General features: G+C 43.5%; 1 protein-coding gene across 2 annotated transcripts; it reads right to left on the bottom strand.

Moving 5' to 3' along the window:
* Positions 1–221: 221 nt before the first annotated feature.
* On the bottom strand, positions 222–26,632 carry GFM2 (GTP dependent ribosome recycling factor mitochondrial 2). 2 transcript variants are annotated; one of them, XM_053292636.1, is made up of 20 exons: positions 26,219–26,632; positions 25,817–25,901; positions 24,985–25,030; positions 23,718–23,815; positions 20,242–20,367; positions 19,450–19,538; positions 18,353–18,441; positions 16,718–16,778; positions 16,399–16,584; positions 13,682–13,762; positions 11,838–11,986; positions 10,535–10,675; positions 10,347–10,446; positions 9,645–9,834; positions 8,366–8,442; positions 6,608–6,746; positions 6,299–6,484; positions 2,812–2,927; positions 2,069–2,251; positions 222–602 (listed from the first exon to the last, which is right to left on the bottom strand). In XM_053292636.1, the coding sequence occupies exons 1-20, from the start codon at positions 26,279–26,281 to the stop codon at positions 474–476; spliced, it is 2,334 nt and encodes a 777-aa protein (XP_053148611.1). In that variant the 5' UTR covers positions 26,282–26,632; the 3' UTR covers positions 222–473. The 2 variants fall into 2 exon arrangements, 1 of the variants encoding a protein (XP_053148611.1); XR_008315567.1 differs by lacking the exon at positions 2,812–2,927 and having other exon boundaries at positions 464–602.
* Between the last annotated feature and the right edge of the window lie 5 nt (positions 26,633–26,637).

The following is a 26,637-nucleotide window of genomic DNA, read 5'->3' as shown; positions in this document are numbered from 1 at the left end:
CCTGCTTTTCAAGATGAAGTGCTCCCTTAGGGCTATGTGTGCCCAGCAGAAGGTAGAAAGCATAACTGTGCAGTGGCTTTGCCACCACTATAAGATCTGTCTATGCTGGGGGGAGAGGGGAGTGTGCTATAATTTTTTTGTTAATGCAAGTGTGCCTTGGGATGCAAAAGGTTGGGAAACTGATCTAGATAGCATAAGGAAACTATGGAGAGGACACTGAGTGAAAGATATACAACATGATAGTACTTTTATTTTCAGTGTCTGCATAATGCAAATCATGGCCGTCTTATCTCCAGTAGAGGCATGTGTTCAAATGCATTGTGCAAGACACTTGCCAGTTCTTGTAAACATACCCAAATGTTTCCACTGAATTAATGGTAGCAGACAGTTTCAGCCACACACGTTGATCTTGGCAAAATAGCAGATATCATTTGCTTCCTCATGCTAAAGCACACCTCCATTCAGCCACAAGGTTATGCCAAGCCACTCTTCTTGTTAAGCAGAGCCGTTTGCTCATGAAGGCTCATTGTTTGATAGCTTGCCAATGCCAGAGTAAAGGTGGCTGAGCCAGAAGTCAAAGAACGCAGAACTGTTGAGTAGCCCTAGGACAAAACCAAGAGATGGCGTCAGTAACATGCAAGGCAAAATTCATATAGAAAGCATAATCAAAGAATATTTCTGCATTATGCTACAGAAAGCATAATACAAAGGAAAATAAATCTATTCTACTATAACTATTAAGTAGTTCTTATCACTAAGTTGAGATAGGATAACTTGGTGGTGAAGCTTTGCGTAGAGCCAGCGAACAGGTTAAAGGCTCAGGTAGCACGACTGGGAAAGACTGAGGCCTTACAGGTACTGCCAGTTAAAACTGGACAGTATTCAGCTCAATGAACCAATGGTTTGGATGCATGATAATACGGCATCAAATGTTAAGGTGGTCACACCTACATACAAGTGTTTATTAGTTCTCCTTTCAGTGGGTTACATGAAGGGCAGTGTGATGACTCTGTGTAACACTGTGCCCCAGGGGGGCTGCAGTTTCCTGAGGCAGCCCCAACATCGCTCGGAAGCAGCATTTCTGCACGTTTCCCTATTTGCAACAGCCCCAAGGTGCAGCATTACAGAGCTGTAATGCTGCACATCATGACTGCCACCACTGTTCCCTCTAAGACATGCCCATGTGCATGTGCTCACACATTTTCTGATGCCCGCTCAGTTAATTTTAGATTCTGCTCGGGTTGAATCAGGAAGGCCCCACTCTGAATACATGTGCGTGCACACTGCCTTGATACTGCCATCCAGAACAAAACTCATTCCGCACAGAGATGAAAAAAATTAGAACACTGATCGCCCCTGCTAACAGTGCAGTATTGGCATCACAGAGTTCTCCTGCTGAGAAGAGGTAATCTCTGGCTGGATCCCCACTGCAGTAGTAGAATGGCATCAGCAAGTTTAGCCAGACAACATGCTGCTTTGCCTCTCTTCTTGAAGCCTGCCATCTTCTCATTAAGGGTTTTGGGCTGGTCCAGGAAGAATGCCTCTTCCAGATCAACCCTCTCCCACCTAAGATGTGAATGGGGAAGAGAAAAGGCTGCTGTTCCAGGTGGTCAGGCTCCTTACATAAGGAGGAGCCCAAGCAAACCCTGTCTTTCTCCTCACTGGGAGACATGTCCTGCCTTACTCAAACCTTAACTCCACCTCATGACTCATAATCTCCAGTGGAGATACTGCTGCAGCTGTGACTGAGCAGCCATTCACAGGAGCAACAGAGATCCACCTACACAGCAGCACAGGTCTGTTCCTTACTGTTCCTTGCAGGCAGTGCAGGTAGGGTCTGCTCCCATCCTCCATTCTCAGCACAGTATGGAACCCACTATAGTTCTCACATTTCTTCGGGGACAACCAAAGTTGTTACACTATTAATAAAGGAATGCCTTCGCTCAGTTGCCAGATTGGCTTTTTAAAAGCCAAATTTTGAACCTGAGTGGCAAGACGTCCCATACAGCAGAGATGCTGAGACCTCTACACTTATCATGCTCTCATTTCCACAAGCTTGAACACATACCATCATTTCTGCTAGTGGGACAGATGCAATCACAACTTTGTTATCTTGACGACTCTGAATTTCCTGAATGCTGCCTCTTCTCTGTGCAAGGTCACCAAGTACCACACCCAGGTGATCTTCACCCACAGTTATTTCCAGGTTCATGACAGGCTCCAACATTTGCTGATCTGCTTTCTTCAAAGCCTAAAAAAACCAGAAGTGACAGGATTCTTAAAACCCCAAAATCTTCAAGGCAGACGTCAATATGTTTTAACACCTTTGCTTGCCATGCATAAAGAGAAAGAATATCATACTCTATAAGAAACAGAACCCACTAAAGTTAAGTAAACAAACCAATGTAAATAAAAGGGAAAATGAGTAAACAGAAAATACAGATATAGTATACACACATCTTAAACGGGCAAATTAGGATCCAGAAGAAACAAAAGCCATGGTTTCAGAATTTTGAGGGACCACTCAAAATGACAGAGTTGTGAGCAACAAGCCTTTGAGTTCTCTAGAACTCTTTATCAGGCTGGAAGCCAAGCAAAGCCTGTAGTTAAGATGGAGTGCAAGAAAAGTTAATAGCCTCACATGGTGCTAGACACCCAATTCCAGAATGCACCTTAGGCTTCTGGGACAAAGGGACAATAATAGCTATTCTCCCATTTTTAGAAAAGATAAAGCCCAGCAGTAACCACCAAAAGCAAACTAACTTATAGGTACAGATGTCCCAGACAAGAGTATTTAGCTTCCCCTTGTACCTTTTGCACACAACGAGAAACACAAGCAGAAACCATTGTCGGAGATGTATCAGAGTGTGCCTCCAACGAAAGCACTGTCACAATTATATCTTGCACAGGGAAGCCTAGAAGTGGTCCTAGATGTAAAATACAAATAATGCATTCATATTTTAGATACTGAATTAACTTTTTTAGGTGAAGCATGAAGAGAACATTTCTTAACTGCCACATTAGTGTTTGACCACATCACCTATTTAATGTTACTTAGTACCACAGCATGCTATTTTAGAGATATCTGATGACGGCAGGTTGGAGAGGTCTCAAGAACAGCTGATCATCCCATGGTTTGGCAATTTACTGTTAATGTACTCTATCACAGTAAGGCTTTGCTTGAAGTCCACACAGACACCCACACACAAATGTCAACTCTCCTGTGTTCGTCTAAGCTCATTTGTGACATTAAAAAACTCCTAGTTTTTCTAAGAGTTGCTCTTTCATGCTACTCTCCTGCCTACAATGAGTTTTATAGGAAAAAGAGAAGGCGTATCTAAATGCAGCCTTAGTGACAACCAAAAAGCACAAGACTGCTATTCCAGAAATAAACATGGCCCAAATGGGAACTGGAGCAGAAAGCAAACTCTACTCTACTGACAGAATGATACCAGGGAAAATGACAACAATTCTCTCTCTAGCACAACTTCCCAGATCTCCATGTATGCTTCTATAAAGAAGCAGATATTTTGCAGATCACGGCTCTCCCGTGCACGACTTGTTGCCAAGCGTATTATTTTACAGTGTTAGAAAGATTTGTTTCAGCCCCTCAGTGTATCAGTGGATAGAAGACCTCTCTAATCTGGAAACTTTTGAACTGACAATTTACCGTCGTATGCTGAAAGAGGACTCCCATACCAGGATTTGGAAGGATTATTTAGAGTTATTTATGTAATTACCCTGTTTATTTCAAATGAATAACTGCGAACCCCTTCATCCTCTCCTTTCCACTCCCCACTTTTCTGTTTTTCTCTCTCTCATATCCCCACCTTTTTGTTGTAATTACTTTGTTATAACATGAAAAAAAAATTGAATAAAACTGTTAATTAGAAAGAAAAAGCAGAAGTTTTAACACAAGTTGCTTCCAATACAGTATGAAAGTATGCAATATTCTCAATGAATCATAGTACAAACTACTTCATCTGAATTTTATTTCACTAGTTGCTGGTTGTGCAATTGATAAGATGGGGTGGCCACAGCTCAGAAGTAGATAACTTAATTTCCTACATCTCTAATTTAAAAAAAAGAAGGAAGGATAAGATTAATTCTTTAACATCTTGAACAATGGCTGCCAAAGCAAGAAATTAGCCAAGGTCGACGGCTCTCACTCAGTATAAGCAGCCTTTAAAGTTTACTGTCTACTTGACTCTTTAGAACAAATACTAAAGATACTAGTCAAGTCAATCTGAAGGGGCATTTGCATGGTGGTGGTAGGTCAATTGTCTCATCTTGGCTAATCAGAGCTAGCTAGGGATTCCAGGCTTAAAAGACAGAAGGTAAGTCTTGTGATTGGAAAAGCTTACAGGGGAGGGAGTGTGTGTGTCCGCCCTTCCATGAGGCAAGCCAAGGCAGCTGCCTCACATGGCAAATTACGGGAGTGCCAGCGGGGTGGCAAAATATCCTTCGCTGCCTCACACACCTCCATGCTTCTGAGAGTCTTAAATGAATGACCTTACATGCAAAAAGTCTGGGGTTTTATCATTAGTCATGAAAAAAATAAAGCCCGTAGTAAAACGTCCCCAAATCTTGTAGGCAGAGTTTCAGCATTCAAGTCTGAGAAACTGCCTTTAACAAATAGATTTTAGCCTCTGAGAACTCAAGCCACAAAAAACTCTAAGGTAACAAAGGACTTTTGCTTTCTGATAAAATTTGTCTGTCATCTTCATTTTGTAATAAAGTTTCTTCAACAGGTAATTAAAATTGATACCTCTCTGGTCAAAATCCATACTTTCCACACATCATGGAGTTTGCACAAGAAAAACAACATGCTGTGTAATATATGGGTTTTTAATAAAGTTATATAAATACTAGCTGGGCCCAAAACCTATTGGTAGCCAATTTGATTGTTTTAAAACAGGCATAATATGGTCTCTCCGAGACACTCCGGAAAATGCCACTGCATTTTGAACCAATGGAAGATTCCCAGCTACACACAAAGAGCGTATTGCAGTAGTCAAGCCTAGAGGTTACCAGAGAGTGTACCACAGTTCTGCGATCACGATCTTCAAGGAACAGACACAGCTGCCATATCAACCAAAGCTGATAGAAAGCATTCCTGGCCATAGCCTCAACCCAGTGCTTCTGGCCTGGGTCCAGAAGCACTCCCAAGCTACGTACATGTTCCTTCAGGGGGAGTGCAACCCCATCCAGAACAGGAAGATCTATCAACGTTCCTTGAAGTATGACCCCTTAAGATTGATTCATAACAAGTAAATCAAGTTCATCTTTGTGAACCCTTGAATTTAAGGCAGCTCTAGATGTTCATATAAGAGTATCCTAGTCATGAGTCTGTCCACATCTGAGTGAAAATACATCAGTCCCATAACTATTGTATGCTTTACAAAGCTGACATGGAAATGTCTTTGTATACTTTACAAAGCTGACATTTTCTTTTGTGAAGGTAGGCAATTTTGGCTCAGGGCCCAGTATGAAGCTGTCCCACCAGTTTGAGCCATGAAACGTGCCTTTTAAGTCATGATTCAAATGTCAACATTATTAACACTTTGCCATTCAAAAGTATTGCAAATATTACAAAGCCATTCGCGTCTTGGCACTCAAATGAGACAGCAGGGCCCACTCCCTTATGGTGTTATGTGACACCAGCAAGCACACTACAGTGCATATGCTCAAAGCCGAGGGACTCATCAGACTGTATCTCCAGCCCATATGTCAGGGAAACCTGAGGGCAGCATTGTATGCTCATGTAACGCATACTGTTGTGGTCTTGGTGGAGATGGGAGGAATTGACACCCCCTAGTTATTATAGTCCATCTGGCCCACCCACTCAGCATCTGGAAACCTTCTGCCATTTGGACATTAATCAGGGGTGTGAAATATCAAACAGAACAAGACACACAGCATGAGAGCAGGTTCGTGCTTGGGGTTTTTTGGGGTGGTTTTTTTTTTTAAGGTCACATGAGGTAAGCTGTCATCGGTGATATTTCCAGTTATTTGGGAAGCTATGAAAAATCTTTTATCAACCGGGATGCTAGGGAAGGGGCTAAACACATCCATCCACTGTCTTCCCTGCCAAATTAGTCAGTTCCATCACAACACAGTACTAAAATACAATGGAAGATGGAAACTCTGCTGGGGGGCAGAACCTTAGCAGTCTCCTTCATAATATTTAATTATAATGTGGCTTATCTTTTATCTACTATAGAACTAAATGTGTATCACTCTTTTGCATCTCTTTAGATTCTAATTAACATAAGAAATGGTGTTGTGGCTCTTTTACCGTAAAGGTAGGAGGTATTAATTCCATTTTCTACAGCCTCACGAAAGTCTGGCCGGAGGGAATCGTGGATGTTTTCTGCATACTCAATGACTGGTGCCACTGGTGCCATTTCTCCTCCACCTGGTCTCACTTGCAGGTGGGCAGTCACCTGGTGCCGTTTCTCTCCTATAGTTCTGTCCAGCGTATCTGTGGTAAGATGAAGGAAATTTCAGGGTGCACACCAAGCATCATGTTTAAGAAAACTAAAATGTTAACTAACAGCAAATTATAACGAGCCCAGCTGCAGATTCAGGGCAACAGTTACCGTACCTGTAGCTTGAACTGAGTTTTGGATGGTTTCTCGGTAAGCCACCTGAAGAGGTCCAAGATAGGTCTCCAGTTTGTATTCTCGTTTGATTCGGTCATGAACGATCTCAATGTGTAGCTCCCCCATGCCACAAAGGACAGTCTAGGGAAAATGTGAATGCAAGGTGAAAGTATCCTTAATAGCTATATCAAGAGTGCTGGGTAAGTGGCTATGGTTTTTCAAAGTGTGTTACTCGATTCACTTTCAAACCAGTGTCATTAACTGAGGCTGCAACACAGCAGTAATCAGACTACATGACTTCAGTCTGCACTGGGTGAGCACCACCCATTTAACACGTAGGTTGACACCACCCAGAGACACAAGTTAGGGGAGGTATAGAAATAATAATAATAATAATAATAATAATAATAATTTTTAAAATAATAGTAACACAACTAAGAATCCTGGCAGTATTTTGCAAGACATATTACTTTGAATTATGTTGCTGCTATAGTCATCAAAGTATAGATGCTGTCAGTGATCTTGTCCTTAGAAAAGTACAATTCCCAGGGCAGTTAAACAAATTCAAGCCCTGAAAAATTGAAGATGCATCTATAAGCATGACATGGTTGTTGCAAGGGGCTTTGTTTTCATTTTGCTATTTAAAAAATGACTAATAAAAAATAAAAATAATTTAGAGGCACAGGTGGTGGCAGTGTGCAGAGGTGTTTTTTTTTTTGTTTTTTTTTACCAGCTACGGCTGGAGACCCTATCGGAGAAACTGGACCTGACCTCAGTCACTCATGATTTGGTGACATCCAGACTGGACTACTGCAACATCCTCTACATGGGGCTGCCCTTGAAGATGGTTCAGAAGCTTCAGTTGGCCCAGAATGCTACTGCAAGGATGCTCATGGGTGTAAGTCACTTTACACCCATCCTGCAGCAGCTTCACTGGTTACCAGGCCGCTTCAAGGTGCTGGTCTTGACCTTTAAAGCCTTACACAGCTTGAGGCCTAGTTACCTGCCGGACAGCATTTGCCCATACAAACCTGTAAGGACTCTCAGTTCAGCATCTCAGTTCCTGCTCATGGCCCTGCCACTAACAGAGATCTGGTTGACGGGGACTAGAGAAAGAGTATTTTCAGCTATGGCCCCTCGACTTTGAGACACTCTCCCAAAATTGCTTCACTATGCTCCCTCCATCAGTGTTTTTAAAAAACAATTAGAGACACATCTTTTTTAGAGAGGCTTTTTAATGTTTTACCTGCTGCTTATATCTGCTAAGTATTTAGCTCTTAGTTTTTAGTTTTTCAAAAATAACTTTTAATCTGAAACTCTTAAAATCTGTAACTTTAAATGTGGCTTTAGCTTTATATTGTATCTATTTTATGAATGGTGTGAGGCAGCCCAAGCAGTAGTGTATGGAGGGGTGGGGTATAAATATTTTAAATAATAAATAAATAATTGCTAACTGAACAAAGAAGCACCATTTAAAGTGGAGATTCTCTTATATTTAGCAGGGGGAGAGCAACTGGCCTTATACAACCCCAGCACAGCATCCCCCCCAGTGATTGTTGCTGGTGTCTACCTTAGGTTTCTTTTTAGAGTGTGAGCCCTTGGGGGACAGGGGACCATCTTGCTATTTATTATTATTTGTATGCTGCCTTGGAAACTTCTGAAAGAATATATAAACAGTAGTAATAGTATTAAAAATACTCAATGAAGGACAGATCTCAAAATTTGGAGAAAATCTTAGCAACAGACTTTCTAAACCTTACCTGCCCAGTATCAGTATCTATTTTGACTTTCAGACTTGGATCTTCACGCTGCAGACAAGCCAAGGCATAGTCTAGATCTGGAGTAAAAACAGTGACTTACGTTAGGTATAAAAAGTGAAGTTGTCGCTTATACAGACTATATTGTACATTTAAGTATTCTGAAGGATTCAAGGCAAGGGTGGGAGGAAGCGGTTCCCAAATAAAGGATACTGTAATCAATATATTATTCTTTCCTCTGCCCAACAAATCAAAGAAAGGTCAGAATAAGTAGCAATACACTGGATCAGTAAAATAAAAAGTGTTTTCCTAGCAAGGAGCACATAGGGACACAGGAAACTGCCTGTAACCGAGTCAGACCCTTGGTCCATCTAGCTCAGTACTGTCAATACTGACTGGCAGCGGCTTCTCCAAGGTTCTCTGGCAGGAGTCTCTCTCAGCCCTATCTTGGAGATGCCAGAGATTGAACCTGGGACCTTCTGGGTCTCCCCACCAGGGACTGAACCTGGGACCTCCTGGGTCCCTCACCCCATTCTCTAAGGCAGGCGTTCCAAACCTGTCACCCCATTCAATGCAAATCAAGTTGAACCCTGTTTTGCAAGGTGGACAATTGATACTTGCTACACAAGATCAGCTCTCCAGCCCAGCATATAATTTGCAACAGACATAATGCTGAAACTGAATTAGTATGCTGCCACAAGCTATGCGTGGCACAATTGCAGCTAAAGGGGTGTCATGGAATCACCTGTTTCTATACTGCTGTGTTTTAAAGAATCTATCTATACTGCTGTATTAAAAGAGTCAGATTTCCAGCCAAAGATTAAGGTAAACAGTTCAAAAACAGAGAAAAGGACTCTAAAGTGTTGCTTCGAGTTAGCTCAAGAATTTGCGATTTGCCAACAGAATTCTCCCCCTTTTCCAGCCTTTGAACAGCATGATATATCACAAGTTGCTTCTGGAACTTCTCTGAGTCAATGATAAGACTCAGCAGATCATGTCCAAAGTAGCCTTGGGTGAATGGAACTAGTTGAGCAAATCTTTTGTCTCAGCCCTAGAATCTGACCTTGCTATCTCAGCCAGTGGTTGAAAAGCCTTTATAGACTGGCAAACACACTCAGCACAACCAAGTTGGAATTGTCAAATTCCAAACGAGAACACTGGCATTTACAGTAAATCTCCATGACCTCACTGTGTAATACAAATTACACACCATGAAAAAACCAACTTCCTCAGGACTATGCAGAGATTAAAAGCATCAGCTGTTGCAGAATTCGCATCGCACCTGCTTGCCTGGCCATGGAAGGTGGCTCGATTGTACAAAAGAATACTGGCTCTGGGATCTCAATGCCTGCCAAGAGAAGGTTCTTTACTTCACTGGTTCGACCACGCTTTGACCCCACATCTCTTCCAGCTTGTTGGGCTGCAGCCTCCGCAGAAGCCTTTGATGAAACAATGGTGTCTCCAGTGGCACTCTAATGCATGCCAAACAGCAAATGACATATGGTATTGTCAGCATATAATGGGTTTTCATCGTTTAAAAAACACTAAAAACTAACCAATTAAGGAAGGTTGTCTTAAAAGGCAAGCCAATAAGGGATGACAGTAATTAGAGATCTTTTGTTTCGCATCAAACCAACTTCTCTAATAGTTTTTCTATGCCAGTATAAAAGACCATATTTAATGTTTAATAATTATAATTAAAAAACAAACTTCCTCAGAGAATGTATTGCTTCCGCATGTTATTTCTCACTACAGGACAAAGTCACAGTCTTTATAGCTATAAGCACACCAGCATACAGAAGGATTTCCTAACTGATCTAATGAGACAAATATACAATTAATATAACACAATCATTAGAAGCAGCCCATTTAACACTGGGGAAGCTGAAGTTAAATAAAATCAGAAAAATAGTGATAATTCTGCACATGAAATTTGATGCCATTGTATAAAAACAGATTTTTACAATTCACATTCTTTCTTTACCTGCTTCAACCCAACCGTCAGGGCAATGTTGCCGGCTGTCAGTGAAGAGATCTCTATCTGCTGATCCGCAAAAGGCAGTAGCAGGCGACTCATTCTCTCTCTGCAATGAAGGACCTGGGTTAGGCATTACTCCCATTAGAAAGCAGCCATCTTGGGACACTCACACATCCTTCAATTCTTTCACTTACGTGCAGTTTTTGTTAATATTATAGACAGCTGACTGAGGCTTCATTGTGCCAGAATAAATACGCAAGAAAACCAATGGCCCCCGCTGCTTGTCATGGAGAACTTTAAAGGCTAGAGCACACAAGTCGCCTTCATACCACTGGCTGAAAAACAAAGCCATGAGAGTGGCAGCAATATGGACAGAAAACATGCACTATTTAACTGATTCAGAATACCATTTTTGCTGAGAAGCTGAATGCTAAAATGAGATGTTTTAACTGGTTATCTGAATTTAATCAAGCTGATCTGAAAGACAACCGGTTAAGAGTAGAAACACATGCACGGCCACCTAGTGTACTGTTCTTCATTGCGCGCCCGCAGGCCAGAGGTGGCCCATGCAGACCCCAATGGAGGCCCCTGGCTTGCCTCTTCCTCCTCCTGCTGCCACCTCTAATTTCCTCAGCCCCCATGCACTCTCTATCTCTTGCTCTCTTCCTTCTGCTCCTGCCTCTGCACACTTGCTCTCTCTCTTCTGCTCCTGCCACCACACTCACACGGATGCGCGCTCTCTCTCACTCCCCTCTTCCTGCTTCCATATATGCTTTCTCTCTCTCTCTCTCTCTCTCTCTTTCCCACTCCACCACCACCACATTTGCAAAGGGGCCCTCTCTCCCAGGATCCTCTTCTCCTGCTTACGAACACAGGAAGCTGCCATATAGTGAGTCCGACCATAGGTCCATCTAGCTCAGTATTGTCTACACAGACTGGCAGCAGCTTCTCCAAGGTTGCAGGCAGGAGTCTCTGTCAGCCCTATCTTGGAGATGCCAGAGAGGGAACTTGGAACCTTCTGCTCTTCCCAGAGCGGCTCCATCCCCTGAGGGGAATATCTTGCAGTGCTCACACATCAAGTCTCCCATTCATATGCAACCAGGGTGGACCCTGCTTAGCTAAGGGGACAAGCCATGCTTGCTGCCACAAGACGAGCTCTCCTCTCCTGCTTCCACCTGCATGGTCTCCCTCTCTCTCTCCCCCACCTTACCTATACCAGCTCTCTCTCTTGCTCCCCTTCCCCTCCCGACCCTGCAGGTGTTGCCTCTTTTCCCCTGTCTTGCAGCCACTGCCTTTCTTCTCTCTCTCCCCGCCCTTTGCAGAAGAAGCCCTCTCAGTAACTACACACACACCACTTTAAAAATAGTGAAGGTCACTGACCTAGTTATTCAAGCTCCTCTGTAAGATGTCCCCTGTAAGTTGTTCATGGATTGTTTCAATTTTCTAGCTTTTCTAACTTACACTGAAACACATTAAAGTATGTCTTATCTTACTCACAGGAAATCATGGCTGCATTCATCTGCTGCCGGCAAATACATGGTGATCGCATCTAATAATGGCTGAACACCTTTATTTTTCAGTGCACTTCCACAGAACACAGGTACTGCTTTCTGGGCCAAGGTTACTCTTCGTATAGCAGAATGCAGCTGCAGAAGACCAAGGAAATTCAGTGTTATGACAGAGACCTACTTCCCATTCAATTTAACATGTAGAGAAGTTGGTTTGCTACAAAGATATGTATAGCTCAGACACCAACTCTGTCATCCATCAATTCAACATTCACTCTGATCACAAATCTGTCCTGACTCTATATATTAAAGCCACAGAGCAGTGCTACAGAATGAGTTCTCTGCCCATATTTATAATGCAGGCATTCAGAAAGCCTGAGAAAGGTTTTCTGAATATGCTTTAGCCTTATACACCTGACCTCAAGGTTCTATTAATGCTGCTCCTATGTTCCAGTTCCTGATTACTCCTACTATTCCTTTGTAACTAATACTTATTGCTGATTTGGTTGAACTGGATTTGTTTAGGATGCTTGTTTTGTAATAAACCTTAGCTGCTTTTAATTGAATATGATAACACAGACCATGCTTTTTACACATATTTTACTATCTATCATGTTCTTATAAAACTATACAGCTTCAAGAACAAACTGACTCCTTTATTTTATTGTTACATTTTTATACCGCCTTTCATGAAAATAATCTCAAGGCGGTTTACAAAATATTTAACACAATATAAAACCATAAAAACTGCACAATAAGAATTAAAATGGAATATTAAAATACAAATTAATTCAATTTTTTTTTAAAAAATGTAGACTATAACCATAAGATACAAAGCAGCAGCAAACAAAACACTCATTTAAAAGCCTGAGACAAGAGACAAGATTTTACTTGTGCCAAAACGCTTGGCAATTATTTTAAACACCAATACGACATACATGTTTACATTAGGCAGCCCAGTGCTGTTTATTAATTTTAATCCTTTAGGTTGAAATTTCAAGTGCTGCTCTAGGGAGGCCTAAAGCCTCAAGTGCACCCAACAGACCACCACTACCACCACCTCCTCTCATATCATAAACTGCTTCTGAAACGCCTCTCCATTTCAAAGGTCATGGGGGATGCAGCCATCTGAGAAAGCCAAAACCAAAAGTCCCCTTTGATGTGTGACATTAGCTACGTAGTTCTTAGAATCCTGGTTTGTGTCATTTTTATCTGGAATGAAATCCCAGTAATAGTGCAAACAAACCCCGATCTAATCAACCATCCCTTCCCCACCTTTTGCCATCAACTATAAATTAACAATTTCCAGTTACAGACAACATATCACGCACCCACTGATTTACAACCCCTCTATCTTTGTCTTACCCTCCAGCTTTCCACTATTCCTTTCCTTTATCAAAACACATCCTGAAATCCCGTTTGGCATAGTAACCTCAAATATCTATATGTTTATTTCTCCTAAGCGTACCTGTCGCTAATCCGACATGTGGCAGCTCTCGCGAGAGTCCGCGAGCAGCTGCCGATTAGCGACGGGGAGAAAATAGGGATGCCGGCTGTCAGCAGGCAGCAGGCTGGCCACCAGGAATTGGCAGGCAGGAGGAAGAAGTGGAGACCAGCCAGAAACCACAGGCGTATTCTCCGCGGGTAAAGAAGCGGGTGTGTGGGGGAGGGGGAAGCGGGTGGCCCAGATAGTAAGGAAATATTTCTTAATAACCATGAAGAATAGATTTGGTTGCATTACACTTGAGCTATAGAGGCAGCAAATATTCCACCCAGTTAAGGACAGATACATTTGATATCCAGTTCATATAATGATCCTCACAAGTCACATACCTTATCCGGTGGTAATAAGTCAAAACTCTCACTGAAATCCCCAAGGACCAGTTCAGCAAATTCATCATCCAGATCTGCAACCTTGCAAAAGAAAACATGTCTACATTACTACCATTATACACTATTCAACAGTCTGCCCCAAAACGTCTGTTTAACTAGCCCTCAATAATTTATTAGATTATAAAATATCAAAACTGTTATTCCCCAAGAGTATATTCCCCACAAAGCAAAAATGTGAACTCCCACAAATGCTAGCTAAAAACATACAGTACTACCAAATAAATACATTTCATATACTCTTCTGGATGGATCAAATACACACACACTGCCCTCTTTCAAAACTTCCTGGTTCCTGGCAGGATTCTATTTTTCAAGATTGTGACTGCATTTGACAAGCAGAGGAACCAAGGAACTAAGAAGTGAATTGGCTTCTGTTGCAACAGCTGATACTTTACAAAAGTCTTCCTTTATCATGACAGTAAAGTAGCTTTATGCTTCATGCACAGCTGTCTACCTATTTGAGTCATACTGGCCAAGATGACAAGCAGCCCTATGTCAGTGCAGTTAGGTACCTGCTGGGGCTACTGCACAATATGAAAGGCAGCCGGGTGGGGGAGCTGCAGAATGACTTAAAACTGCTTCCAGGCAGTTTTCCAGGCCACTGGTGGGAGGAGCACTGCACGACAGCCCAGAAGCCTCTTGGCAGAAGCAGTTTTAAGTCATTCTGCAGCTGCCCCATTGCAGTACGCCATCAGGGCTGCCTTTCAAGTTGCACAGCAGCCTCAGCCAATGCCTAGGAAGGGCTGCCCATCATGTCAGCCAGATGCCACATTACAATCTCTATTCCTGCAACAGGGCTTATCAACAAGGCTGCAGAAATCCACTAGTCCGTGATGAGTGAAAAAACGATGCCAGACGAGTGAAAAGAGTCCTGATGTGTAATGTATAACATAACTTGACAAGTAAAATATTTTGTCTGGCTAATTAACTGAGCCAACATTTCTTCACCCCTGCTTATGAATCTCGTACAGTTAACTGAAGTATTGCTATTTTTTAGGGTTTGATTTCTAGCCTGACTCAAAGCTATAAATATTTTAACAATTATCAATATATAAATATCCTATACCATAAAAGCCTTCGGTGTGCGGCCGTGCTGCCCGTGTCTTTTTGGGCCGCCCAGATACAGGCGGCCATGTTGCCCACAATTGCCAGCGCCCACCCGCCCGCCCTCCCAGCTGCCCGAGCCCTCCTCTCCCAGCTCCATCGCCCCAAAAAGCTGCTGCCGCGGCCACCGCCACCAACCGCCCGCCCGCCCCCCCCATGATTAAGGGCCAAAACGGCCCATGCCATTGCCCCCGCGGCCGCCGCCACCGACCACCCGCCCGCCCTCCCTTTCTCCCTCCCAGCTGCCCGATTCCTCCTTACTGAAATTGGCCTGCGTCAGTCGGGCAATAATAAAAGTCCGTATATTGTGAAGAAGAGAGGAGCTCGCAAGCAGAGCTCCTCTCTGTGCAAAGTCTCTGCCCGAACTGCCGCTATGGACGCAAAAGGCGTCCTTTGCGCCCAAAGCGCCAGTTCGGAAAGAGGCTTTAAAGAGAGAGGAGCTCTGCATGCGATCTCCTCTCTCCGGGGCTGTAGAGGTCTCGGCAGCTGGGAGGGCGGGCGGGCGGCGGCAGCGGGGGTAAGTGCATGGCCCGATTTGGCCCTTAAACATGGGGGGGGTTTGAAAAAGCGGGAGGGAGGGCTGGCGGCCGGTGGGGGGAATGCATGGGCTAGCGCCCGTTATTATAACGGGCTTCAAATTACTAGTTATATTAATAAATAGAATATTAATTTTTGAGATGAAAGTTCACTATCAAGCACAGCAGAGCAATTCCCCGCAGGGCTACTTCACTTCAATGGAGCAATTCCATATAGCAAATAACTGAAATGCCATCATTGAAGTTTCCTACTTTGAGAAGAACTTGGAGACTCCTCCTAATCAATATATAATACTTCAGAATGATGAATAAAATATTGGGTTTCATAAGTATCCTCAACTGATTTGAATTATCAGAATTCAAATATACTAGTGGGCACGGGCACAGAGCATGTGTGCCTCTAGCTGGCCCGCCGCGGCCTGGCCCACCGCCACTGCCGGGCCTGCCGCCAGGCCCGCCACTTCGCCTCTGCGCCCGGGCCTGCCGCCAGGCCCGCAACCTCGCCTCTGCGCCCGGGCCCGGCCAGGCCCGCCGCCCCGCCTCTGTGCCCGCCCCGCCGCCTCGCCTCTGTGGCCGGGCCTGCCGCCAGGCCCGCCGCCTCGCCCAGGCCTGGCCAGGCCCGCCGCCCCGCCTCCGCGGCCGGGCCCGCCCCGCCGCCTTGCCCCCACAGCCGGGCCCGCCCCGCCGCCTCGCCTCCGCGGCCGGGCCCACCTGGCTCCCCGGCCATGGCCGCCACTGTTCTCCTGGGTGCGCCAGCCAATCAGGCGCCCCCGCAGCCCAGCCAATCAGCTGGGCTGCCTGGACGCATTTTTGCCTGGCACACCCAGGAGAATTAAATATATAGATGATTCAAATATATTTGGTATGAAGATACCAAAGCAACTACTGAGTATTTTTTATTTATTCAAAATAAAGCACCACATTGTTTTTGAAGTTGAAAGTAGTGTTACATAAATGCAGAGTATTTTTTTTTAATTAAGGTTTCAAGTGTTTTATATATTTACTTTAGAACTTTACTTGTTCTATTAAGGCATTTCTTGCATCACGAGCATCCTGTAACAAGTCAGAGTCCCCCGTTTCTTTCAGTGGCTTCCGCTCAAAACTCTTTCCATCATCCAACGCAGTTGCAACTTTCCAAATAACCTGCTCCTTGGTCACCACATCAATTATTCCTCTAAAGGTCTTTGCCTCCCCAATTGGCAGCTGTATAAAGGGTTAAAAAAATAAGAATTTAGTAATTCACAGTAGTAGAAAGTGAACATTCAGTTTATAACTGAAGCATCACCGAAACATAAGAATCCATTAATTATTTAAAATGAATCACTTCTTGCATTACCTGTAATAGCAAAGGTTTCGCCTTCAACTTCTCCTTGATACTCTCAACAGCATCGATGAAACTAAAGACAAATTATCACCAGTTTAGTATAAAAAAATTCTTGCCTACCTTTGAGACACCCCTCCTCTCAAAACAAATTAAAAATCCAGAATCCTAGACAAGGAACTAAAAATACAAACATAGCACCTTCGCCAAGACATCCCAGGACGTATGCAATGATCTGAACTCCCACAATTCAACACCCCCCACTTACTGAACTACATTTCACCTATAGCAATGCACAAAAAATTTAGCCTGTTAATGAAACTGATACTGGTCAGTATAGTACTTCACTAAATTAAAACTAAAGCAAATACACACTTATACGTGAACTAGGGCTCACCACGCCACTAGCAAGCCCCACTGGACACAGCACATCCAGCACAATGTGTATGATTGCAAGAAGAGCTGAAGCAGGCCTCAGCCATGAGCATAAGAACGTAAGAACAACCCTGCTGGATCAGGCCCAAGGCCTATCTAGTCCAGCATCCCTGCTAACTGAGGCACCTTTTCAAAGTGGTGATTCTCTTTATTGAGCAGGGGAGAGCAACTGGCCCTATCCATCCCCAGCACAGCATCCCTCCAGTGGATGTTGATGGTGTCTAGCTTATGTTTCTTTTTTAGATTATAAGCCCTTTGGGGGACAGGGAGCCATTTTAATTAATTAATTAATTAATTAATTGTCTATGTAAACCGCTTTGGGAACTTTTGTTGAAAAACAGTATATAAATATTCGTCATATTTGTGTCCTGCTTCACACAGCCACAGGAGTAACTGCAGCCTCAGCCAAGTTTCTTCCTCTCAGCTCAGCGCTAGGGACACAAGAGCACATCCACAGAGCCAGCAGGCAAGAAACACCACACAACACAATGAGGGGAGGGGTGTGCTTTGGATGCCCCCCTTAGAGTATGTTCCATCCCAACATCTGAATGGTTGGCAAGCATGTAAGAAAATCCTACATATTGTTTTGCTGGTACCAACTAGAGTTTTCCATTGGGGCCACCGCTTGCTACAGAAAAGAGAATGAGGTGGTATAAACCAGGGATTCTCAACATTGGGTCCCCAGATGTTGTTGGACTTCCAACTCCCATAATCCCTAACCAAAGGCCACTGAGGCTGGGGATTATGGGAGTTGAAGTCCCAAAACATCTGGGGAGCTAACACTGAGAATCCCTGGTATAAACCACTATCTGAGTTACTACAGCCACAGCAGCAGAAGACTGGCATGCTAGGTTTAGTACCTATTTGCAGACATACATTTAGGCAATTATTTAACTTCTAAACTGAAAACTTCAAACAGTCTTGCAATTGTCCACACCGGTTCCTACCCTACAATATTCTTAACCTGTCTAGTCAAAACACACCAATGTATGTCATCTGTAATATCAAAGGAAAAAACCCAACTTTTGTGAAGTTATCCTGTCTGGTCACTAGGAGGCAATCAAGTGTTGGGAACCCCAATTTTAAAAGTATTTCAGCATTAACTTTAAGATTATCTTCCCCCTGTCATTAAATTATACAACTTTTTGGTAACTGGAAATTAACATCAACACAGCAGCCTTTCTGTGCTTGCTAAAATAATAGCCGCCATTGTACCTTGCTCCATTTTTGTCCATCTTGTTTAAAAAACAAATTCGTGGTATACAGTGTTTGTCTGCTTGCCTCCAGACTGTCAGGGTCTGTGCCTAAACAAAGATGGAAAGCATCAATCTTTTTAGCTTGTTGAATGCCTCCTGGCACCTACTACTATGAACATTTATTTATAAAATTATGGACAGGGTGGAGAGAGAGAGAGGAGAGAGAACATTTTCTGTCCTGCTGATGCAGAAACTTGGAGATGGAGCATAGCTCAGCAGTACATTATCTGCTTTGCAAGGGAAAAGGTCCCAAATTCAATTCCTGGCATCTCCAGATAGGGCTGGGAAAGACTCCTGCCTGAAACCTTGGAGAGCTGCTGCCAGCTGGACCGATGGTCTGACAGTATAAGACAGTTCCCTATGGCCACCCAGTGAAGCTGATTTGCAGGAGGTTCAGGACAGACAAAAAGTATCACGCTACAGGGATAGTCACAGGTAGTGTTTTTTTTAAACTCAGTGTCTATCAATGGGTCTGCTGTGCTAGTAGGATGAAACCTCCATGTTACAAAGCAATGCACCTCTGAATACTCGCTGGGGAGCAAACAATGCTCTCCCCTTCATGTCCTGTTTGCAAATTTCAACAAGCATCTGGCAGGCTGCCGTTGGAGACAAAATGTTGGACTAGACAGACTAGGATCAATTCACCTATGCAATTACTAGGCTATCATTACAGAAGATGCAGTGATGGATCTTCATGTAAACATTCCCTCCTGTGGCTATGCAGCAAGCACCTGGCAGAAATGGGAGCAGATTTGACATATGGACTTTTGCTCCCTCCATTGTGATTTATAGCTACATGAGATCCAAGATTTTTTAAATTTATATATATATATATATATATATATATATATATATATATATATATATATATATTACACACACACACAAACACACACACACACCCCTACCTCAAGATGTGATAGACACGTTTGTTGGTGCAAGTGAACATCTTTTGTGCCCCAGATTCTTATAGAGTAAGATCATGGGTACATAAATAGGATTAACATGAAACAAAGCCACTAAGGTTACACAAAGCCACTAAAAAGTCATGTTTACCTCCACACCAGCGGAGGCATCGAATACAGCCACTGCTCCATCCAGCACTCTCAGAGAACGCTCAACCTCCACTGTAAAGTCCACATGACCTAAAGTCCAGTTTACACAGAGAAGCAATTATATTCTAATGATATTAGAAAGGCAACATTTTGGGGGGCTAATAACGTTTAACTAGGCACTCAGCCTAAAACTACAATAGCAAGTGAATCAAATATTTGAGCTAAGTATCAGGACTTCCTCCACTCAAATCTGCCATGAACTCATTAAGTGACCTTAAAGAAGTCCCTTCCTCTCAGCTTCAGTCCCACCACCTGCAATAGGGGGGTGAGACTACCTTGCAGAGTTGTTGCATAACAAGATAATTTATGCAAAACTCTTGAAACACTATACAAATGCTAAGTCTAATTTTTATTTTTTATTATTATTATTAATAATAATATTTAAGAAGACTACACCCAAGAACAAGCAACAGTCCTTTAGAGTGCTGCATTATGAAATACAAACATAATTATGGAAGGTTTATTTCTGCCATATAATATTGCTTGTTGCTAATGGGATAATCTAGCAGGGATTTCTTCTGCACAAGCATTTTTGTGAAGCTCCTGCTTGTTCTAATGGAGCTTAAAGGTCCTAGAAGATTGTACCAAACACATAAATAAGTTCAAAGAAGGAATGTTCCAAGACCTCATCAGAACTTCTGAAATGATGTACGTTTTTTCACCACTACTTCCTTTAACTTGTCACATTCTTTAATAAGACAGAGAATTAGAAAGTCCACTCAGGCCAGCATACCTGGTGTGTCTATCAGGTTGATTCTATATCCCTTCCAATCAAAAGTCACAGCAGCAGACTGAATAGTAATGCCACGTTCTCGCTCCTGTGCCATGAAATCAGTTACAGTGTCCCCATCATCAACATCTGGTTAATAGGGAGAACATACACTTTCTCAGTTTGGTCAAGTAATTTTAATTCTTGAGTCACTTTGTCAGAATAAAATAAAATCTCTTATGGCACAACACACTAGAAAACAAAATGCCTGAGGCTCCAATCCTGTCTAATATCAAAGACTAGGCGAGCTAGATAAGATGCCAGTGACGTGGTCTTGCACTAGCCCAAAGGTACCAATCTCCTTGCACCAATGCAGGCAGCTTCCACCCCCTGCATTCGTGCTTTGGTGGTCAAGGTGCACAAGTACAACGAAACCATGCAAGACACTGCAAAGTCCCCAAATGTTCAGAGGGAGGGTGGATTGTGACATGACAAGATTAAACAGCATCATATACTCAGTGCTAGGATTGGGATCTTAGCTTGCATGTATTTTTATTTATTTCAAAAGTTTACAAAGAGAAATAATACACACACACACACACACACACACACACACACACACACACACACAGGCTCCCTGTTCCCAAAGGGCTCCCAATCTAACGTGCCTGCTTGCCCAGTCAGTAGGGGTAATTGCCAGATTTGGCTTTTTTAAAGCCAAACTTTGGGTTACGGCCCATTTGACCCACGAGTATACCCCTTAGGTTCTGGCAACAATAGAAATAGCACATATAATATAAACATAAACAGCAGATATCTTCTATATTATTAATTCCTGTAGACGGACCAGGGGGATGTGTGGGGATGTGACAAGCCACACCCCACTGAAGCATCTGATTGGGCAGTGGGGATTCCATATGAAGATAAGGAGAAGGAGCCTGTGAGAGCAGAAGCACCATGGTGATTGGGCAGTGGGGATTCTTCCAGGGAGAGGAGCCTGTGATGGTTAAGGTCAGTTGGAATGCAACTGTTACTGGTCGGAAGATGTTCTGTCAGCAGCCTGAGGGGAATGAGCGGCCATGGCAGCACTGGCAGCAAGGAAGGGCCCAATCAATCACTGCTGCTGTTCAGGGCTACCGAGGCCATTATCAGAGGGAGGCAGGCAGGCAAGGGACGGGCCTGAGCCTGTCAGCGGCCTGAGGGGAGCGAGCAGCCATGGTGGTGGCAGTAGCGAGGAACGGCCTAGTCAACCACTGCTGCTGCTCCTGTGGGGAGGAGCAGGAGCGGGGTTTGGGTAAGGAAGTCTCTGGGGCTGCAGCTTGGCCAATAGGTGGCAGCAATGCTGCAGCCACGACCAAGAGGGATGAGGGGGGTGGAAGAAACGGGGTGGAGAAGGAAGAAGAAGAGGAGCAAGAGTGCAGCTCAGGTGAGGGTGGAGAGATCTCTGAGGTGAGGGGAGCAATCAAGTATTAACGCGCAGATGCTCCAGAGTGCACGAGCGTTCCAGCATTGAAGTGGAGACAAATAATGGCGGCGGCCAGGAGGTGGAGGCAGAGGGCCAGTGGGCGAAGCCCCGCCAGCCGGAAGAAGCGGGCGGATGGCGGGCAAAGCCCCACTGGCCAGGAGAAGGAGGCGGGAGGCAGCGACGAGACAGCCAGGCCCTGGCCCGCCCGAGTGAGACGGTGGCGGGCCCTGGCCCTGCCGCATGGAGGAAGCAGCGGCAGGCCAGCCTAGCCTGGCCAGCAGCGGGACGGTCTGGCCCGAGGGGACAGTGGCGGGGGGGTGGCCAGTCGGCTAGCCAGAAAGCCAGGCATGCCGGCTGGGGGCGGCTGGGCCCAACTAGAGGTGCAGATGCTCTGCACCTGGGCCCACTAGTAAATATAAATGGGTGCCAACTTCCAAAGCCTTGTGAAAATAGCCAGGTCTTCCAGGGGCATCTGAAGGCAAGTAAAGAGGGTGCTGTATGTATTTCCCATGGGACAGAGTTCCAGTGTGGGGGCTATAAGCAAGATCACCCATTCACGTGTCCTCACCCAGAAAAGGTCTGACCAGAATGGGATGTGGAGAAGAGGATTATAGCAGAGGATTATAGTAGATTTTATGGGGCATGCAGATGTATATGCAAGAAGGTGGCCCAAGGTATTCAGGGCAGTGTTCCCTCTAAGGCATGCACATGTGCACACGCTTTTGATGTCCACTCAGTTAACTGTAGATCCCACTCAGGTTGAATCAGAAAGGCCCCTCTCTGAATGCACATGCACACACACTGCCTTGATACTGCTGCCCAGAACAAAAATCATTCCACACACAGATGAAAAAAAATTAGAGAGAACTCTGATCCAGGGCCTCAGCCATTTGGTTTGCAAGAGCAAAAACCACAACTGACAACTTAAGGCATCAAATCTAACACCAGTGCCGGGCCCAGTAGGAAAACAGCACACCAAACCTTCTTGACACACACACAAGGAGCAGAACTGTAAAGAACACACATCACAACACCACATCCCAAACAGAGCTCTGACACATTGTTTCCCATCAGCCCCTAGCCCAGGGTTTGACAATTCCCAGGTGCCAGCTTGCCATGGTGCTTGGAAATTTAAGTGTGGTGCCTGAGCCCAGGGATGGACGGATGCAACAAGGAAGGGGAGTGAGTAAGCAAGGTGGGGGCAGTTTGCTCCTTCCTCTTCCTGATCACATCGGCACATTGCTTCCCTGGGTCAGACAGATACAAGCAGGAAGAAGAGAGGAAAAACCCTGCCCCCACCACCTTGCTTGCTTCCTCCTCTTCCGCGGCACTTTACATCATCTGCCTGATCCAGTCAGACGCAACCGGGAAGAGGAGAGAGCAAGCCCATCCTGCCTTGCTTGCTCTCTCCTCTTCCTGGTAGCATCCGTCTGGCTCAGGCAAGCAATTGGCTAACATGACCATAAGAAGAGGGCAACCTGCCCCCACTTTGCTTGCTCACTTCTCCTCTTGGATGCATCGGTCCATCACCTGCCTGAGCCAGATGGATGTGACCAGGAACATACACACTCCCACAGAGTAAAGGGCACTGCTGCGGGCAAACAGTGTGTCTGTCTCCTTATGGCTCTTAAATCTTTGGACTGGCCCCTAGAGGCAAAGAAAATTTGTCAGGGCCTGTTCTAGCCGACACGCTACACATCCATCCTGTGCCAAATATGGGGCACAAGAGCAGACAGACTTCACTGAGCTAGAGCAGAACAAAGACAATACAAGTCCAGCATCACTGCAAAAAGACCACATACAGTGAAGGATAGGACAATAACTAGACATTCTGAAGGAGAGAAGACTGCCTTGTTTGTATCAATGGAAGCAGAAGTGTAGTGGCAAGAATCTTAGCTGGGGCATAGGCTTGGGCTGCAAGATATTTTATAGAAAATGAGTAAATTAAGAGGATAAATCAAATGTTGAACCATCTCAAATTTTAAAAATTATTTCATTTAAAACTTCACAAAAATACATACATACAAACACTAACCTCCAAGCGTTCTTGTATACCCAGAGTAATACAACATTCTCTCTGTGGTAGTAGTTTTTCCTGCATCTATATGAGCCATGATACCAATATTACGGATTCTGTGCAAGAAAACCAAAGGCTTTTCAATCAACATCTAAGTTATTTTATCTAGTGAGATTTGTATATATAATTTAACATACGACATACAAATAAAGCAAATCTGCTCTTACGTGCAACCTTGCTCCTGTGTAAAATCCTTGGAGGTGGTGGTGGGGGGGAGACCTTGCTATTCATAATTACCATGAAGAGTATAAGGATTCAGGAGCTTCTTCTGGCAGAGGAGATGCCAGGAATGCCTTGGCTGTCCAGCATCAAAATGATCAGCTCCCATCTTCCTCTCCAGTCCGGAGCTAGTGAATGAGATGGAGCGCTGTGCCTTCCAAAGCTCAGCACAACTGTGGGAATAATCACTACCCCTTCTCAGCTCCGAGCAGTGTCCCCTCTCCCAGATGTTGTTGACTACAACTCCCATAATCTCCAGCCAAAAGCCATTGCAGTTGGGGATGCTGGGAGTTGTAGTCAACAACATCTGGGAATCCCTGTTAGAGAGAACACTGGCTCCAAGCCAGAGAGAAAAACTAGGTGTCCTCTTTTCACCCTCACAAGAGGGTGATGGAACACTTGTGATGGTGAATGGCTATATCACTATTGCTTAATGTCTTTGGATATGTTCTGAGAGAGCCAAACTAAAAGCAATTCGTATTCTTAAGTGGTTGTAATGCAGTAGTGTGAATGTCATCTCGGTGGCATCAAAGATTCTGGATTTGGATGGCTAGTATAAAAGGCTCTACTTCATTATAAACCTAAATATTTTTATTGTTACAGTAACCAATTAGTATACACGCTTTTTTAGGAAGTGTATTAAGTAAGAAACTGGATTTTCTGTATTGGAAAAAACGTAGTAATCATGTTAATATGGAGGTATTAAAACTACTGATATACCCAAAACTACTGATATAACATGATACACAGCATTCTTCTGGTCTCACAACAATTACACCTATCAAGCAAGACTTGAATAGATATCTGTCAACAGAGCAGAATACAGCATTTATCAACATGAATGGAAATATTTCCATTTCACAATCCAGCTTCCAACATTAACATTGCTTCCTCCCTACTTATATTTTTCCATCTGTACAATTGTAAATATAAATCTGTGGCTCATCAATCTTACATCCAAATAACTATTACTACATTCTACATATAGAAAACAGGAATTACTTACTTGGATACTGGTGGAGTGATGATAGAGCGCAAAGATTTTGCATCATCTGCCAAAAAGAATGGCCAGAACTTACATTTGTAATTATTTCAATGGCAATTGATACAATGATAATTTCTACAACAAACATGGGATCAGCCCAAGAACCTTTGCATAACAGCATGCCAATGAATACAAGGATCCGCCCCCCCTACGTTAACAGATGTGGAACTCTGTCACCTTTAAGAGACACAACTACCTGTTGGGAAGGAAGGAAAGGAGAAGCTTACATTTGCTCTCCTCCTTCAAAAAAAGGTGACAGCACTGTCAAAGCTGACAGCAATAATTATCACAATGGCTACATGCAGGCTGCTTTCCCTGACAGCAGCACATGTGTAAACAGACCACAAAGGGTGGTTTTTGCATGGAAATCTGTTTCAGTAAAGCCACTGCTCTTATCAGATTGAATAAATTCATTTTTTTAAATATGTGCTACAGTATACTCAGAAAAGAGTAATTTCAAATTGTCCTGAAAATCCCTTAGATGTTTAATGTTCTATCAACTCATTCATATACTAAACATGCTTTAATATGAGAAAAAGATTGCACAAGGAACAGAGAAAAGTCCCATAGAGAGTAACTCTTACACATTAAACAATCTAAATATTTTCTTAATCAATGTTTTCATAAACATCTTGTAGTTATCCCCAGCTACAAAATAATTCAGGGTTTTGTTTTCAGTTGTATCAAATGCTACATATGATATCTGTTATTCTAGGATGTACTTTTCACGGATTTTTCTATAGTTATGGATCTACATAGACAATGCAAGTTGAGGGATACTTTTAAAACTTACCTGGCAAAGAACTGTAATTCCTTCTAAGATACAAACAGCTAAAGTTGTTTATAGCTAGAGCTCTTGTTTTTCTGCAACACAAACACTTTAAAAATAAAAATATCATTAGCATTAGTAATAACTCTGGCAAACTTTTGTAAACTTATTTTTGAAAAGTAAAATGCACATTACATTAAGTTACACAACATAGTCAGATATGACAAAGATTTTTTTTTCTAGATTGCAGTATACTGGCTGGTTCCAGGTACCCTAAAATACCACAAACACATCCTAAATAAACCAAACGTAATACTTTAACGGTATCTACTAAGACAATTCATAGCAATACAGACATTTCTCTTGCAACTCCGCACTATTAGTTGCGAAATCCTTTCTATATTAAAAGTCTGTTGAAGAGATTACCTCACTGTGCAAATATACCACTTTGAGGGGACCCAGTAACAACTTTCTCGTATTTCGTAGCATCTTCACCCAGCACCCTGACAATGCAAGCCGATGTTATACAAGAGGGTGCATCGTTAAGGAACATTCCATTGAAGTAAATTATAATATTCCCTTTAACACAAACTGGCGCCGAATTAAGCCGTAATTTATGCAGAAATCGTCGAAATTTTATTTTTTAAAAAATACTATCCAGCAGCCAAAATAACGCCTCCTCTGAGTCGTTATTTCCTATACATGAAATCCCGCCGGGCCGTCGGGAAGAACCACTAAAGAGAAGCCCAGAAAACTCAAACCTAACGAGTGCCTAGCAACTTCCGGTCCACTTTCAGCGTGGAATACACACGACTTCCGCCGAGAGTATCACCTTTCTGGTCCCC

The sequence above is a fragment of the Hemicordylus capensis genome, chromosome 2, assembly GCF_027244095.1.
Source record: "Hemicordylus capensis ecotype Gifberg chromosome 2, rHemCap1.1.pri, whole genome shotgun sequence".
NCBI classification, from domain to species: Eukaryota; Metazoa; Chordata; class Lepidosauria; order Squamata; family Cordylidae; genus Hemicordylus; species Hemicordylus capensis.
This window is presented reverse-complemented; position numbering and strand designations above follow the sequence as displayed.

Bases quoted from the DNA above. Each gene is read 5' to 3' on its own strand.
- GFM2 (XM_053292636.1), bottom strand. From the start codon at position 26,281: ATGCTACGAAATACGAGAAAGTTGTTACTGGGTCCCCTCAAAGTGGTA. The intron at 20,368-23,717 runs GTTAGTGTTTGT...CCTATTAACCAG, and splicing joins GTATACAAGAACGCTTGGAG to ATGTTGATGATGGGGACACT. The intron at 6,747-8,365 runs GTAAGGTTTAGA...CATTTTCCCTAG, and splicing joins TAGATACTGATACTGGGCAG to ACTGTCCTTTGTGGCATGGG.